Below are 16,218 nucleotides of genomic sequence, written 5' to 3'. Positions count from 1 at the left end.
GGAAGAAAAAATAAAGTAAATTTAATGAACAGAAAACTCTGCAGACAAGAGACTATATTATTTAGGTAGGTAATTTACATAAGCTATGCAGAATTCTTGTAGTGGAAATGTGGACTACATAGGTGTTCAAGGCAACCAAATGTTTCCACTGTATACATTCAAGGGTCAGTTGTTGACATCATTATATACCTTTCCCTTTCAGTTTGGGATAAAAGAAGACATGAGGGACTAGATGAGTACAACTGATGCAAGGATCTAAGGTATAATATCCCATCTTCCATTTGACACCATGGGCTGTTTAGATAAACTTCTCTAAAAACACTTCTGGAAGAAGAAAATATGATGAAAAAATGAAATAAACTTTTCTATAGAAATTAGCTTGTAAATAAGTTAATTTATGATTTTTTTGAGAAGTTACACCAGAGAACTTCTACAAACTAGCACATGCATGAGCTCATTTTAGCATATCAAGAAGTTTATTTAATTTCATTTCTATTTTTTCCTCCTAGAAATGCTTCTAGAGAAGTTTACCCAAATAGGCTCCATGTAACACTGCATTAGCCATGAGAGGATTAGATTACTTTTGTTGTCTGTTTTCCAATGGTATGTGATAGTTTTCCAGTCAAGTCAACAAACTATGTAGCTGAATAGTGGTACTATATGTTGGTTCCAGGAGTACACAACATGTATGTAGTACTATAGCAGGGTATGAGTAACCTGATAGTGCACATGTAGGAACAATAAGAGGTAAAAAGGGAAATGTGTAACAATGGTAAAAATCTTTGTTACAGGATTTTATGTACACAATATATTTGGAGCCCACAAAAAATAATATGAGGATCCAAATATAGTCACCCAGGGAATAGCTTGATATGGTTTGTGATCTGCTCACGGCATATATGACACTTTGATAATTTTAATCCACACTCTCTACAAGTCTGCAGAAGAATTACTTGATAGTCATCAAGTGTAAAAAAATATGCAAAAAAATAAAAATAAAAAGGAACGCTGTTTGAAAGAACTCACCATGTGCCCACATCCAAAAGCCAAGTCCTTTTCATTACAGAGGCATATAGAACAGACCTACATTTAAGAAGAAATGGCTTCAGGCTTAGAAGAGGTTAAGATAGTCTTGCTACACAGAATAGACATTTATTTCTTAATCTTTTCCCTATGTAATCCTGTAGCAAAATTCTAAACCAATTTCCAAGTAGTTACTTGATCATATTGATGTCAATCTTATTGCAAACTTATTTACATTCATGGAGAATTTAGAGAAACAAATATCCTTTAAAGCTTTGAAAACATGATTCATCAATTTTATAAGATATGGAATGTAGTACAGGCTCTTAAGGAAATTAATGATCAAATATTATGTTTGGAAATGGAACTGTATGAAAAATTGTGTTAATATTGTCCAATTAAGTGACCATTATAGGTGGTAACAAATATATCACTAGCTGGTTGTTTAGCCCTCCTTTAACACCTTAAAAGTGAAATTACATTCTACCTAGTCAGAGTTTATTTTAGAAGAAAATTGAAAAATTATCTTTCACAACAACAAACAAAATGGAACAAAGAAATCAGAAAAAAAAATGTTTGAAACGCATAAATGAAATATGAAAATCATCAAAAAAATCTCATGTTCATCAATCACTATTTGTACATGGAACGAGCATTATAATTTAAGTTCAAACCTCTTTTTTTAGACATTTCTCAAAAAGGCCTCGAGTAAATTTGCCATCATTCATTAAGCTACCTTTCCAATCAAAACTTAAGGATAAGAGAGTTGTATATCCAATTATAGAGGACATGAGTTTCTTTCACTAACAATTCATATCACCTATGCCTAAGATGGATGGGAGTCTAGTGCTTTATCTTATGTCTATATTTTGTCCTCATTGCATCACATTTACATTTAGAGTAAAAGTATACCATATTAATGTCACTTGTTGGATTACACCTTGGATTCTCGATTTCCTTACATCCTAAGGCATAAGATGCATAGGTATTCAAGATCTCCATTTTGGTTATAATAATTGTCAAGAACCTTATACATTTAAGCATGTGTGATGAATATGAAAAATTGGCAACAAATGAAAATATATTAATGCTTCATATCTTGGAATATAGGATTCCTATATGTTTTGGGAGACATGTGTCGTCTAATGGGATGGAAGGGGAATATGAGATGCTCAAGAAGATTTTATACCAAATACAAAACAAGTGCATATTTCAAAGTATCCAATATTTCTTGGAATTTTGGATTGAATGAAGATGCTTGAGTAAACACCATTATGTCAAGACAGGCTATGCTAAGTGTGTCACAAGTAAGCCAAACAGGAAAAGAAACACTCATAACACAAAGTTGATAACCCATTCACCTTATAATCTGAAATTCTTATTTTCCTATGAAGATCACTGAGTTTTGCCTGAGATCAAAACAAAGGTAAAAGCTATAAGATTCAAAAAAAATTCACCTAAATAAGAAGTATTCATTTGGAACCAACCAAAATAAAATAACTGAGATATCAATAAGTACCTCAGCAAAGGCAGCTCTAGATTCAGCAAATATAACATCCCTACGAAAATTCTCCATAATTCGTTGAGCATTTTCTCGTTCTTCTTGTAACACTTGTCTTACTGCTTCAACTTCTCTCTTGGCTATTTGTGCAGCCTCATGACTTTTATCATATTCCACTGTAAGAAATTGAGAGCGTTTATGCTCTTCTTGCAGTTCTTTCTTGAGCTTGGCACATTCATGCTATACATAAACAGTAATCGATGAGCAATATTGTCTAAACATATGGCAAGTCATATAACTTCATTCATCACTGAATGAAAGGTATAGATAAATAAGGCAATTGAAATATGATAAAACTTGAATACAATTTTTTAGATACTTTCAGCATTGTTTTCTAATCATAATTCGAGGTTTTTCTTTTTGCAATAATCCATGTTGATCTTTAATACAAACCTTTATTACACATTACAAACTATAAAAGTGAAACTCCAAATATGATAGAAAAACAACACCAAGAACATTCAATGAACTACATTTAAGTTTTGTCCATTATTTTTTTCTCAGAAAATCAATATAAAAAAGAAAGAAAGAAAGAGAACGTACAGACCTCTAAATTTTGTATATGTTCTTCAAGATTTGTCTTCTCTACAATGCTTTCTTGCACTACTTTCTGTATGAATGTTAAATTAACCCAAATAGGTTGAGATAAAGAAAAAATTGCTCAACTATCAACTACTAGAAACTCAATTAGTCAAATAAAAAACCTGCAAATGCTTTAGCCTTTCATGTAAACTACGAATCACACTGCAAGCTTTCTTTTCAGCATCTGATATTGATTCCCTTTCATTCTTCAACTTAAGCAACTGTAAAAGGACAAAAGAAGAAAATGTTTTCCAACAATGTCTCAATCATCATCACCACATGTACATGATCTCAACAAATCACTATACAAGATGCATTTAAGTTTTATAATTTATGAAAAGAAATGAATAACATTTGATTACATGTCATGTATAGAGACTAGTAAGGGATCATATGGTCCAGTAACACCAAATAATTTGTCATTGCTTGGACAATCCTCAATTATATATAATGGGACACGTTTCCTATAAATTACCTGGTGGTTAGATTCTTTCTTGAGGCTTTGCCATCTTTCTTTAGCAAAATTTGCTCGCTTCTTCCAGTCTTCAAGTTCTGACTGTAGTAATAAAGCTTCATTCCTTACAATAACCAATGAAAAGGAAAAATTAAGTTTGATGTTACTGTAGAAGGAAACCACATTAGAAATCAAGAACAAATGAAAAAATTTACCTAGACCTTGCTGCTTCATCCTCGAGATATAACACTTTGTTGATAGGATCCTTCATTATAACATAATTATGTCACAACTAATTATTTACCATATGAGCTAGGCACTCTCTCAAACTGTCTTTCTAACATTTTCTTTCTTTTGTTGAAATTCATGTTGATATCTCTAATTTGGACATAAATCCCACAAACTGAAAATTAAGTTGCATATTTTTATTTGGATAAATTTTTTTTAAATACTTCTAAAAGAAAAAAAAAATAAGAAGAAAGAATGAAATAAACTTTTCTATAAGCTAAAACCAGCTTATGCACAAATTAATTTATAATTTTTTTGGATAAGCTACTTGAAGAAATTTAATTTCTACAAATTGATTTTTGCATAAGCTAATTTTATATTATGGAGAAATTTATTTTAGTTTTCTTTCCTAATTTTTTCTCCTAAAATTACTTAGAAAGTTTATCCAAACATATCTTTAATAAGTGCTTCACATGGATTTCACCTTATAAGAGAAAGTACAATTGAAATTACTTGCTTTTGTGCTAAAATTATGTCCATCGTACCTGTGATGCTTCAATTGGAGATTTGAAGCTTGAGGTTCCTTCTGCAATAGCCAAATAAAGATAAATAATTCTAACAATTAATTAATGAGGGATTGGAATTGTACATACAATGTAATTAAATTAACCAATATGGAGAAAACATTTCTAATCAAATTCTTAGCCAGTGATAAGGAAAATTGTAATTTTGAGGATGAAAAAAGGGGTGGAAAACAGGATGAAACTCCAAAGAAAGTGGACCAGATGACGAATGAATATTTTCTTCCTCTTCATATGAACTCTTGAGCAATCCAACCTGCGAGGAAAGTGTAATTAAAATACTATCAACTATGCTCAGATTGAGAATACATTTTCTTTCTAAAATTTAAAAGGGTTATAATATATTCATAAAAAAATATTATTGGAATGTTGTATAATTTCTCATTTTAAAAAGAGTCTATATAAGAAACTTTTTGTTTACAACCACATCCATTTAAACATTTCATTGCCGTTTGATATATATGCAATTCAGGGTTTGGCATTTTAACAACTTTCGAAAGTATAAAACATCAATTAAGCATGTTCATATAACCAACCCCACCACCACCATCTCCCATATTGTTTTCTTCCCCAAAATAATTCCTAGCTTCATAAAATGTTCTCCATCATTTTTGTTTTCCGAGTACATTTACATCTCTATGGGCTCTTTCTATTGGAGTTGAATCCACGTCCCTGGCAATGCACTGATCTTTGTGCCATCTCCAGTCCATAATCAAGCACTTTACTGAGCTGAAAAGAAAAATAAAAATAACCCAATATATTCATGAAACTAACACTAAAAAATAATATCATATAATGATATACTTTCTATAGTAACACTGTTATTAAAAATTACTTTTACTCATTATAAATATAACATATATTAATATATTCTTAAAAAATGTATGTATAAATTATATTAACACAGAGTATATATTGTTAAATTTCATTTAAAGTTAATATTAAAATTATGTATAGTTTATATGTCAAACAGATTTATATTTACATATTTTAAACTTATAAGGACACTTTTTATATGTTATTATATATAAAAAAAATTTATGGAGTAAATAACAATTTTTGGTGAAGATCTGATGGCTTAAATCTCAAAAGGGTGTTTTTGTTTTAAGTCGTATTCAGTTGGACAAAATATAATTTGGTCTAATCTTCATTTAATAATGCACCAATATTGTGTGAAAAGGAAAACGAATTCGCAAAAAGACATCAAATAATAACATAATAACATCGTATCAAAAGCTTTGGTTCCGTTGAATAAAAATTAGAATTTCATTTCCATAATATGAATAATTAATTAAATGATGTATATTATTAATGTAAAATTCTAATTTTAATTGAAAAATAATAGCAAGTAAATTTTTTTCTTTCTATAAAAAAAAGAAGAAAATGGAAAGGTAAAATAATTGAGTTTCTTCCATGCTAAAATGAACTTATGTACTTCAATTTTATTATAAAAAAAAAAAAAAAATTCTCATCTAACTTATGAGCTTATAAAAAAAATAATTAATATCTTATCTTTTTATTTTCTTTTCTTAATTATAAATAGTTGTACAAAAATTTATCTGAACATGGCTTAGTTAAATATATATATATATATATATATATTTGTGAGACTAACCAGTATTTGACGGATTTGCATCGTGAACATCTTGTGGTACTTGTTCTACCACATACTTCACAACCATGGATGTTGTTAACATCACTTTCACTTGAAACTTCCACACCCACATCTGATTCTAAACTCCACTTCACTCCATCATCAACATTGGACCCATTAGAGGCACTCTCCTGTCACAAGTCTTATTAGCAATATAATTTCTAAGCCAAAGATTAAATGCACATATATGGCATCAATTAACTTCCAATTTACACCTAATTTGTTTTTATTTATTTACTTTTTGTCATAAATACACAACATTTTTAAGTGTGGTAGGTGGGAGAAACTCAACTCAGACGGATTTGAAAGTTAAAAATCGATCTATCAACACATATCATGTTTCTCAATAAAAAATGAAGTCCTATTATTGTTCCAAATATATACTATATCAATATTCAAGCCACCTCTCTCAATCCATAGTGATACTCTAATAAAGTAATACTCACGAATTTATATTTTTTTCATTTATAAAGCAAACTTGGTTTAGGACTTTTTCTATTCATTTATTCTTTCATTCCTTCTGTGCTCAACTCCGTGTTCCTCGTTCTCATCTAGTTCCTTAATTTAGTTTTGCAAATTTGGTGTAATATGTATAAAACTCTAAGTTCGATGTTGACGTGATTGTAATTCTTATAAATAAAAAAATAGTAAAATATTTTTGTCATAAGTTGATATTAAGTTATTTATTTACAAGCATTTTGAAATTTAAAAAAAAAATTAATATCTTGTTTATTGAATGTATATCATTTATAACTTAACTTTGATTTTATATATATGAGAAGAGAAATTTGATTAATATATTTTAATTTACTCCATTAATATTTATAAGATCCAACTTAAAATAATTATTTATCTTTTTATATAAAATTCAATATATGTTATTTTTATATATTAACTATTTTTAAATTAAAATATCTCTATAATTAAAATATGTCATTTTAATTTAGTGAAATGTATTAATTATAAATTATTCAAACAACGTCCACGTCAATTAGTTAAGACAAAAGGTAATATTAATTAGGAAAGAGAAAGATATCACAATATAAGGATAATTTTGAAAAAGAATTATAAAAAAAGACAAATTTATTATTTTTAATCATATTAAATAATTTTTTTTTTTATTTTGATGAATTAGAATACTTTTTATTTTTTTTAAAATGCTCTTGACAACGAGTCGAGACAAAAGTTGAAAGTATATAAATAAAAAAATAACGAATAGTTGTCTCGGGCTTTTACTTAAGATATTTTAAATTCCTTGATCCAATTTCGTGGCCTACACGAGTTGATTGGACGGACTAGGCCTCCAAAAACCTCATTTAAGTATTTAAGTAAAATCAAAAGTCAAAACACACACCATAAAGACCAGAATACACTAAGTAAATCAATTATTAAATCACAAACTTTTTTTTTTCAAAACAGAAATGATCGGTAACATTTTTCAACACAACCTAACTATAACAATCACAACATCTAAAAGGGTTTTTAGAATATATTTTGCACAGATTATTTTGATTTAAGCAACTTATTTATAATTTTTATAACGACATTTTAATTTATTTTAATAACATAATCATTGATATACTAAGAATTTATGTACCAAAAAATATAGAAAAAAAAAAGTTATTCACTCACATCTAATCATAAAATGATGTTGTTAGCTTTTAGGATAATTACGTAGAAGTCATAATTATCGGTTGGTTGACAATTACATTATAATTAAGCTCAAATATTTTTTTATACAATTTTTCATGCAATGTTCCAAAATCAATAATTAAATATTAATTTACATTCATAAAATATGGTTTTTTTTCTGGCTAAACATGTCTCACAAGTATAAATTAATTTTTTTTTATTAACTTTGAGACACACTGCTAAGAGAAAAAAATTATTTTGAATATTTTTTTTCTCTTTTTTTTTATTGAGGTTTCAATATTCTCCATTTATTCTCCTATAAGTTTTTACATAAACATTTCAAGTTACACTCAACAAATTTTTGTGATTTTTATAACTACCCACTTCCTCTTATAAGATCCTATACGGCTGCTGGTTATTCTTTTAATATTTACCCCCTTTGATCCCTGTATTTTCTTCATTTGCTTGACCTAGTTGTTTAAGCTAGTTGGTAGTTAATCTGTGACTTGTAAATCAACTTGCATATAACAAACAATATATTATATATATTAGGCGTTGACATTAAACACAAACAGTTTTTATGATAGAGACCTTAATTACCTTTTCAGAGTTCTCAACAAGTTTGGAGATTCCGTGATCATGAGTTGTTGGTCTTGCTTCATCTGCTATATTCTTTGATTCCGAACATTCGTATTTATGCCCTGACCTCCAATGAATAATTTGGCATTCCATTGAGCTAACAAAAACATCCAAAAACATCTTCAGATATCGTTTCATGAGACACTCTATTTATATTATCATTTGTTTTTGTTTTCCTGGTTAAATTTAAGTAGAAAAAACAAAGGTTGGTTTTTGAACAGTAGCTTTTGACTTGGCTACGTTGTTGTGGGCCAATTTTTAAAATGACAGTTTTTTTGGAGTCCAATTTTCACACTAGTACTTTACACTTCTATCTTCCTCTTCCTTTCCAGCTGTATTAGCTACTACAATGATCAATTTATCTCTTTTCTTTCCATCGCTTTCTTCTCATTTCACAATATATATGGTGTCGATTCATCATTATATTATCCATTTGAACAAATAATTCATACAATCATGTTGTAGAGTGTGAATCCAATCTCATTCTTCTAATAAGTACAAGAATTCTCTCTCGATCAGTCCTTTTGTTCCCATTCTCTGATGATCAGAAAAATCTTTTTCAATCAAATTTGAATTTTTAAGTTTTGAATCGAGACTCTTCTACTTCTTCTGCATTTTTATTGTAGTGTACGAATTTCCAATGTTAACCAGATAATAAAAAAACTTATCACTATCACCATATACTTCACCCACTAAATATATACCTCCCACTTTAACAGAACTAAATCCACAACCAAAGATTTGGCGTGGTTTTGATCGAGTTTTTATTAGGTATTTTTATTATAATATTCTCTAAAAGAATTTACCTTAATGACCTGTACATTAAAAATATTTACTTAAGTTGGATATTAAATACTGAAGTAGAATTCATTGGATGAAATAATAACACTACAAGTCTATTAGGAATGAAGATCTAGTCACATATATTTGAATAGTTTACACAAAATCTTATGATTAAATCTAATTTTTGTTGATATGAAAAAGTGTTAATTGTTTTCTTTAACACCAATGAATTAACAGTTATGCACTGACATATAGTAAACTGTTATATTGCATTTAACTAATTCTAATTTATTGATGGCATGACTTTTTAGTTATTTATTGTAAAACTCTATAATGTTATAATTATAATACATGACGTAATTGAATTACAGTGTAAAAATAACACCCAAAAGCAGCATATTTTCTTTATAAGAAAAACACCCTAAAAGCTGTTAAAAACAACACAAGTGTTTTTCAAAAAATACAATACAACTATCAATTTCATTGTACTTACCAATATCTAGCAGCCTTGCAGCGAGAGCACCTTGTGGTGCTTAAATTTCCACAAGAGGCACAACCACCGTGTCTCCTCCCACCGCTGTCACTGGGCGCGGCGGCCGGGAGATGATCACCGCCATCAAAATAATAGTTCAATTCACCACTAAGGTGCTCCTGCTCTCCCTGATGAGACTTAAAAAAATGGTCCAATTGATCAACCTCTCCTTCATGATCAACCTCATTGCCATTGAGATTGCTTTCTCTTTCCTCTTCTGATTGATGAAGTAGCCACCATATTCCAAAAATTACAATTGGTAGCCACAATATGAATTTCTGAAGCCAAATTTTGGTGTTATTGTCTTCAGAAATGGGTTCTGCCTTATTTTCTCCAAAACCAAGCAACCCAAGATGCCAATTTAGGTCCAATGATGCCACCACATAAACAGACATACCCAAATTCCAAAACTTGGTGGATGACTAATTTATCACAAATTCTAGAGAGACAAAACAAACCCAAAGAGGGTACGTAAAGTATGAGATGATGAGTGGTAGTTGGTAAAAAATGGTTTGTGCCGTGGGAGAATGGAGGACCTTTTATACATGTTTCGATTTTTTAACTTGTATGATTTTCCATCATGTTTCACTGAGTTTTTTTCTTTAGATTTTTTTAATCTTGAATGTAATTACGTAGAAGAAACAGAATTGGGAACGCGTCTAGTGGGAATCATAATTAATGAATTAAGTGTGTGTGAACATTTTCTTAGAAGGTAGAGCCTGACAAATTGAGGTTGAATTTCGGGTGTGGGGACCACAGACCAAATCCAAAAACCTATGTTTTTTAAGGAAGCTCATGGGGAAATTGAGAAGGCAATTATTTAAAAAAAATAAATAAAAATTAACTTGTTCAGGTTCTTGAACTTTGACCCCGGAACTGCATGTTTTTAACAATTATCATCGCGTTGAATTTATATTTATAGCGGTTGTCTTCATGTACAATTTCCAGACACTCTTCTCTTTTCTGATAGGTTACGCTGCGTTAAGGTTTGGAAGAACTATAGGTAAGGTCGTTGTTACCAACTGCCGCGTGGCCCCTCTCTATTTCTTTTGACATTATTGAAAATTGATTTTGATAGTTGAATTTCTTAATTAAGAATCTATATTTATCTTTTATCTTAGACATAGTATGCAACTAAAAGCACTATATAAGGGTGTGCAAAAATCTAAACTGATTTAATAAGTTGATATTCTATCCATTTTGAAAAAAAGAAAATCCGAAACGTAGATGAGATTTTAAGATTTCATGAGATACTATTTAACATAATTTTTTATAAAGACCTTAAATTTACCCTTAAAATTTGGAAGAGTCTACATAAGACTTTAAAAATTAAGCTTAGGTTGAATTTAACTTATCATTCTTAAATAGATGCCAAAACCGAGAAGACTATTTTTTTTTTATAGAAAATTTACTTAGAGCTTGTGTTTTTTAGCATGGGAGTAATTGGATAATTTTCTACCTTTAATTGAGTTTACCTACAATTGCAACTTTCTAAATTTTCAATTGCATTTTTTTTTTACTTTTCATGAATAAGATTTTATTTTTAGTAAATTAAATTGATATAAATTATATCTAATTACAATATGGAATGTATGATAATTTTTTTAGAAATCATATTAATATTTTATTGAATTTAATTTAATTCTTTTTTAGTTTCAAATATAATTATATATAGATAGATATAGCTATATTATTAAATAGTTTAATATACTATAAATATATGTAATTTATTATTATTATTATTATATATTATCAAATAGTTTATAAAATAGATAACATGATATAAATAATATATATATATATATATATATATATAGTTGTAAAAAAGTTGTAAAAAAAAGTTGATAAGGAAGAAGAAAACAATCATGTGTAAATGAAAGGAATTGAATATATGTTGAAATGATTTACGTATGGGAAGATTCAGGATATGCACGGATGAAAAAAAAAAAAAAAACGTTTGCAAGAATTTTTTCACTGCCGAGTACTCCCTTAGACTGAGTACACCATTAAGCCGAGTACTCCCTCAGGCTGAGTACCCCCTTAGGCCGAGTACCCCCTTAGGCCGAGTACCCCCTCAGGCTGAGCACCCCTTTAGGCCGAGTACACCATTAGGCCGAGTACCCCCTTAGGTTGAGTACCCCCTTAGGCTGAGCACCCCTTTAGGCCGAGCACTCCTTTAGGCCAAGTACACCATTAGGCCGAGTACCCCCTCAGGCCGAGTACCCATTAGGCCAATGAATGAGCTGAGTACCCCCTTAGGCCGAGCACCCCTTTAGGCCGAGTACCCCCTCAGGCTGAGTACCCATCAAGCCAATGAATTGGCTGAGTACCCCCTCAAGCCGAGTACCCCCTTAGGCCGAGTACACCATTAGGCCGAGTACCCCCTCGGGTCAATGAACGGGTTGAATACCCCCTCAGGCTGAGTATCCATCAGGCTAATGAATAGGCCGATCGAGTACCCCCCTTAGGCCGAGTACCGCCTTAGGCCGAGCACCCCTTTAGGCCGAGGACCCATCAAGCCAATGAATAGGCCAAGTACCCCTCAGGCCGAGTGCCCATCAAGTCAATGAATAGGCCGAACACCCCGTCGGTCAATGAACATGCCGAATTCCCCTTCAGCCAATGAATAGGCCGAACACCCCTTCGACCAATGAACATACCGAATACCCCCTTGACCGATGAACATATCGAATGGGTATTCAACTGTAACGAATTTCCATGAGAAAACGGAAAGCAAGTATTAATTACATTAAACACACCCATGTTAGCTATAATCAGTGTGCAAAACCTTGTGCACTAGCCCAATAATCTAGAAAGCCCACCAGGCCCAAGAACGTCACTATAAATATGGTATTGATGGGACTGATGGGACAAGTATGATTATTTAATACAATAACCTTTATTATTTTCTACTGAATACTCACTTGAGCATTGGAGTGCCTTTACAGGTACCCTCCCCACTATTCGGAGACAAGACTCAGCCAGCATTTGGAACTTAGGAGACTAATCAAGAAGGAGGAGAGAAGGAGTGTTCTCAGCAGGAACATTTTGGCGCCCACCGTGGGGCCGAAACCAAAATGGTTTTCGACCCTGAATTAAGATGGTAGCAACTAGGAGCCAGCAAGAAAACGCGACCATTCATAATCTCGGGATGCCCCGAGAACCCAAACAGCAGACAAATCAAAACATATAAGGAATGGAGGAATCGTACGTGGACCGCTCGCAACTCGCAAACCCGTCATCAACCATAGAATAGCTAAAGGCCGAAATGTTGGAATTGAAGAGGCTTTGGGAAAAGGATGCCCAAGAATTATCCATCCTACGAAGGGAGAATACAGAACTTAGAAGCGATAATCGCTCGTGGCAACCATCGCAAAGCATCCCGGCCCAAATACAAAACCCACCAACGATCAGGGTGAATCATTGGGATGGTATAAGGAGCCAAGGCCCCCAGGCTGACCAGCTGGAGTAACCACTACAACACTTGATCAACAAAGACAACAAGGGAAGACACCATTCATCCCTGATATAAGCAAGGCACGATTACCCGGCAATTGAAAAAAATTAGCTTTGGAACGATACGACGAGACTACCGATCTAGAAGAACACCTGGACGCCTTCACCACCCAGGTCGATTTGTTCACAGACGAAGATGCAATCATGTGCAAGGTACTCCCTACATCGCTGAAAGGACCAGCCTTAAAATGGTTTACCAGACTCCCTTCAAGGTCCATAGACTCTTTTGCCACACTAGCCAAACGCTTTAGCATCCATTTTGCCACAAGCCGACCCCATCGGCTTACCTCCCTTACCTTGAACAATATCTATCAAGAGAAGAGGGAGCCGTTGAGGGCCTTCATGGAGCGGTTTGGGAAAATGACGCTAGCCATTCGAGATTTGGACCCGGCAATAGCCATGCACCACCTTACTACGGCACTACGACCTGGGCCCTTTGTGAACAGTTTGTGTAAGAAGCCACCTATAGACCTCGACGATCTACGGAAAAGAGCGACCAAATACATGAAATGGAAGAGTTGGCAGAGTTCAGAAACCAATCATGACTCAAACCTAATAAGAGGGAAGGGGACAGAGAACACCCGACAAAACCTCGCATCCCAAATATTGTGGATCGCGAGAGAACCACAACGGGACTGAGGTATGCACAATACACGCCTGTTAATGCAAGCAGAACCAAGGTGTTGGAGCAAGCCCTGGCCACCGAAGTCCTAACGGTGCCCCGACGCGCTTCAACTCCACCCTATGTAGATAAGACAAACATGACAATTCCACAGAAATAAGGGGCACACGACGGAAGAATGCACAACTCTTCAGGATCGCATCAAAGATCTTGTAAAAATAGGGCACCTCCAAACCTTCATACAATCCTCGAACAGGAAAAGGTAGGACAACTACCCCGACAGGACAGACCAAAAGAAAGAGGGCCAAGATAGGGCACCTTCGAGATATAGGCACAGGGAACGCAGCAAGTCACATGAACAAAATGATCAGTAGTGGGATAGGAATCTCCCGAGAAGGGTGATAAATACAATTGTTGGAGGATTCGCAGGAGGTGGAGGAACCTCTTCGGCATGAAAGAGTCACTTGAGGGCAATTAGGTCAATCAATGCGGTAACACGAATAGATTTAGTCCCTGTCGCCACCGGCCCAAACGGGCCTCGGCGGTTGCGAAGACGGTCGAGCTCGCTTTTTATTTTGGTTTTGAAAATGTATTGGATTATTAGAACGATTTATTCTCAAACTGAGACCTTGTCGATCTTATCCAATTTATTTATTAAAAGTCTCACCAATCCATATTAATCCCAAGCGGGACCCTCCATGGATTAGTGGTTTTCGCAAAAGGAGGGTTCGTGGAGTCGCCACCAATGTTTTACTCAAAACATTGGAAAAAGGGATAAGGCAATCGATTCAAGAATCGACTTCGGCCATTACAACCAGAGTCGGGTAAGGGAGTCGGTTACGCGTGGGGAAGGTGTTAGCACCCCACAGCGCCCCTTTCGGGTTCCCTATGACAGATTATTTCTAAAATAATAGCGTAAAATTACTAAATTACCCCTATTTATTCTAAGCAATTATAAATTAACTATCTACATGATGACGGTTAAATATGCACACAGAAAGCAGTAAAAGAAGGGATTTTTAGAAAAGAAACCTCTTGAAGCGTGCTTTTTATATATCAAGTAAAACTGGGAAGCTTTTTGGCGTTCCCTCGCTCTACAAGCCCGCTCCCTCCTTCCTAAAAATAATTTTTGACTTGGAAATCCGGAGGATTTCCCTTCGACTAGGTTCGATCCTCAAGCAAAATGGCTCGGGGCTCAAGAACTTCGTCGGATCAACTCTCCGAGTGATTTCTAGGGCAGAACACTGCTCAAAAACCCCAGAATACTCAAGGAGAGGGTTAAAACTGTGTGTGAAAGTGTCCAATGACGTCCAATTGACGTCATATTTATAGGGAACAGGCCCAATACGGGCCCTGGAGCCAATACGGCCGTATTGAAATTTTTGAACTTCAATACGGCCGTATTGAGTTCAATACGGCCGTATTGAAAATCAGAAATTTCAATACGGCCGTATTGAGTTCACTGCGGCTGTATTGAAGCTTCAATACGGCCGTATTGATTTCAGTACGGCCGTATTGAAGTTTCAGAAACTTCAATACGCCGTATTGAGTTCACTGCGGCCGTATTGAAGCTTCAATACGGTCGTATTAAGTTCAGTACGACCGTATTGGGCTTCATTCCCTCCACTTTCTTATTTTGAGCTATTCTAAGACCTCTAGACCTACAGAGAACCCTCCTAGGGCCTTCCAGGAGTCCTTCTGGCTGATCTTCCTTCAGTCTTCGAGAGTCTTCAAGCTTTATTTCCGACCCGGACAATTTTAGGGGTCTACAGCTGCCCCCCCTTTACTTAGTCAAACGGTCTTTTGGTGTACCGATTGACAAGTAAAGGAGTTGACCCAATTGTCCGGGTAATACACCAACCTTCTGACTTGTAGTGTCTTCCGGTGGAAAATTGTTGAGTAGCCTCTCCAGGTTGTTGCATACCTCGGCGCTTCTGACAACCTCGGTAGCTAAGTTTAACACCAACGTGCCTTTGACGACGCTGATGGCTGAGTATTGTCTCTCCAGACCTTGAGTATTGTCTCTCCAGACTTTGAGTACTGTCTCTCCTGACTTTGTTTGAGTATTGTCTCTCCAGACTCTGTCTGAGTACCGTCTCTCCAGACTTTGTTTGAGTATCGTCTCTCCAGACTTTGTTTGAGTATCGTCTCTCCAGACTTTGTTTGAGTATCGTCTCTCCAGACTTTGTTTGAGTATCGTCTCTCCAGACTTCGTTTGAGTATCGTCTCTCCAGACTTTGTTTGAGTATCGTCTCTCCAGACTTTGTCTGAGTACCGTCTCTCCAGACTTTGTTTGAGTATCGTCTCTCCAGACTTTGTTTGAGTATCGTCTCTCCAGACTTTGGTTGAGTACCGTCTCTCCAGACTTTGTTTGAGTACCGTCTCTCCAGACCTTGTTTGAGTACCGTCTC

General features: G+C 33.9%; 2 protein-coding genes across 3 annotated transcripts; one reads left to right on the top strand and one right to left on the bottom strand.

Moving 5' to 3' along the window:
• Positions 1–10,201, bottom strand: LOC109790354 (uncharacterized). Of its 2 annotated transcripts, none has more exons than XM_020349487.3 (14): positions 9,631–10,201; positions 8,316–8,451; positions 6,045–6,214; positions 5,056–5,158; positions 4,631–4,685; positions 4,394–4,434; positions 3,836–3,885; positions 3,642–3,744; positions 3,289–3,387; positions 3,132–3,194; positions 2,543–2,764; positions 2,385–2,432; positions 1,027–1,083; positions 1–938 (listed from the first exon to the last, which is right to left on the bottom strand). In XM_020349487.3, the coding sequence occupies exons 1-14, from the start codon at positions 10,062–10,064 to the stop codon at positions 852–854; spliced, it is 1,668 nt and encodes a 555-aa protein (XP_020205076.3). In that variant the 5' UTR covers positions 10,065–10,201; the 3' UTR covers positions 1–851. The 2 variants fall into 2 exon arrangements, with proteins under 2 accessions (XP_020205076.3, XP_029125484.2); XM_029269651.2 differs by having other exon boundaries at positions 5,062–5,158; positions 9,631–10,200.
• Positions 10,202–13,329: 3,128 nt separating this feature from the next.
• LOC145950409 (uncharacterized) lies at positions 13,330–13,824 on the top strand. Its single transcript, XM_083061496.1, has one exon. It carries the CDS (start codon positions 13,330–13,332, stop codon positions 13,822–13,824), a length of 495 nt encoding a protein of 164 aa, XP_082917622.1.
• The last annotated feature ends 2,394 nt before the right edge of the window (positions 13,825–16,218 follow it).

The sequence above is a fragment of the Cajanus cajan genome, chromosome 8, assembly GCF_000230855.2.
Source record: "Cajanus cajan strain Asha chromosome 8, NIPB_CcT2T_4, whole genome shotgun sequence".
In the NCBI taxonomy this organism is placed as follows: domain Eukaryota; kingdom Viridiplantae; phylum Streptophyta; class Magnoliopsida; order Fabales; family Fabaceae; genus Cajanus; species Cajanus cajan.
The sequence above is the reverse complement of the archived record's forward strand: the minus strand, read 5'-3'. Positions and strand labels throughout refer to the sequence as shown.

Bases quoted from the DNA above. Each gene is read 5' to 3' on its own strand.
- LOC109790354 (XM_020349487.3), bottom strand. From the start codon at position 10,064: ATGTCTGTTTATGTGGTGGCATCATTGGACCTAAATTGGCATCTTGGG. The intron at 6,215-8,315 runs GTAATTAAGGTC...GACTTGTGACAG, and splicing joins TTGTTGAGAACTCTGAAAAG to GAGAGTGCCTCTAATGGGTC. The intron at 2,433-2,542 runs GTACTTATTGAT...TTTTGATCTCAG, and splicing joins CTAGAGCTGCCTTTGCTGAG to GCAAAACTCAGTGATCTTCA.
- LOC145950409 (XM_083061496.1), top strand. From the start codon at position 13,330: ATGTGCAAGGTACTCCCTACATCGCTGAAAGGACCAGCCTTAAAATGG.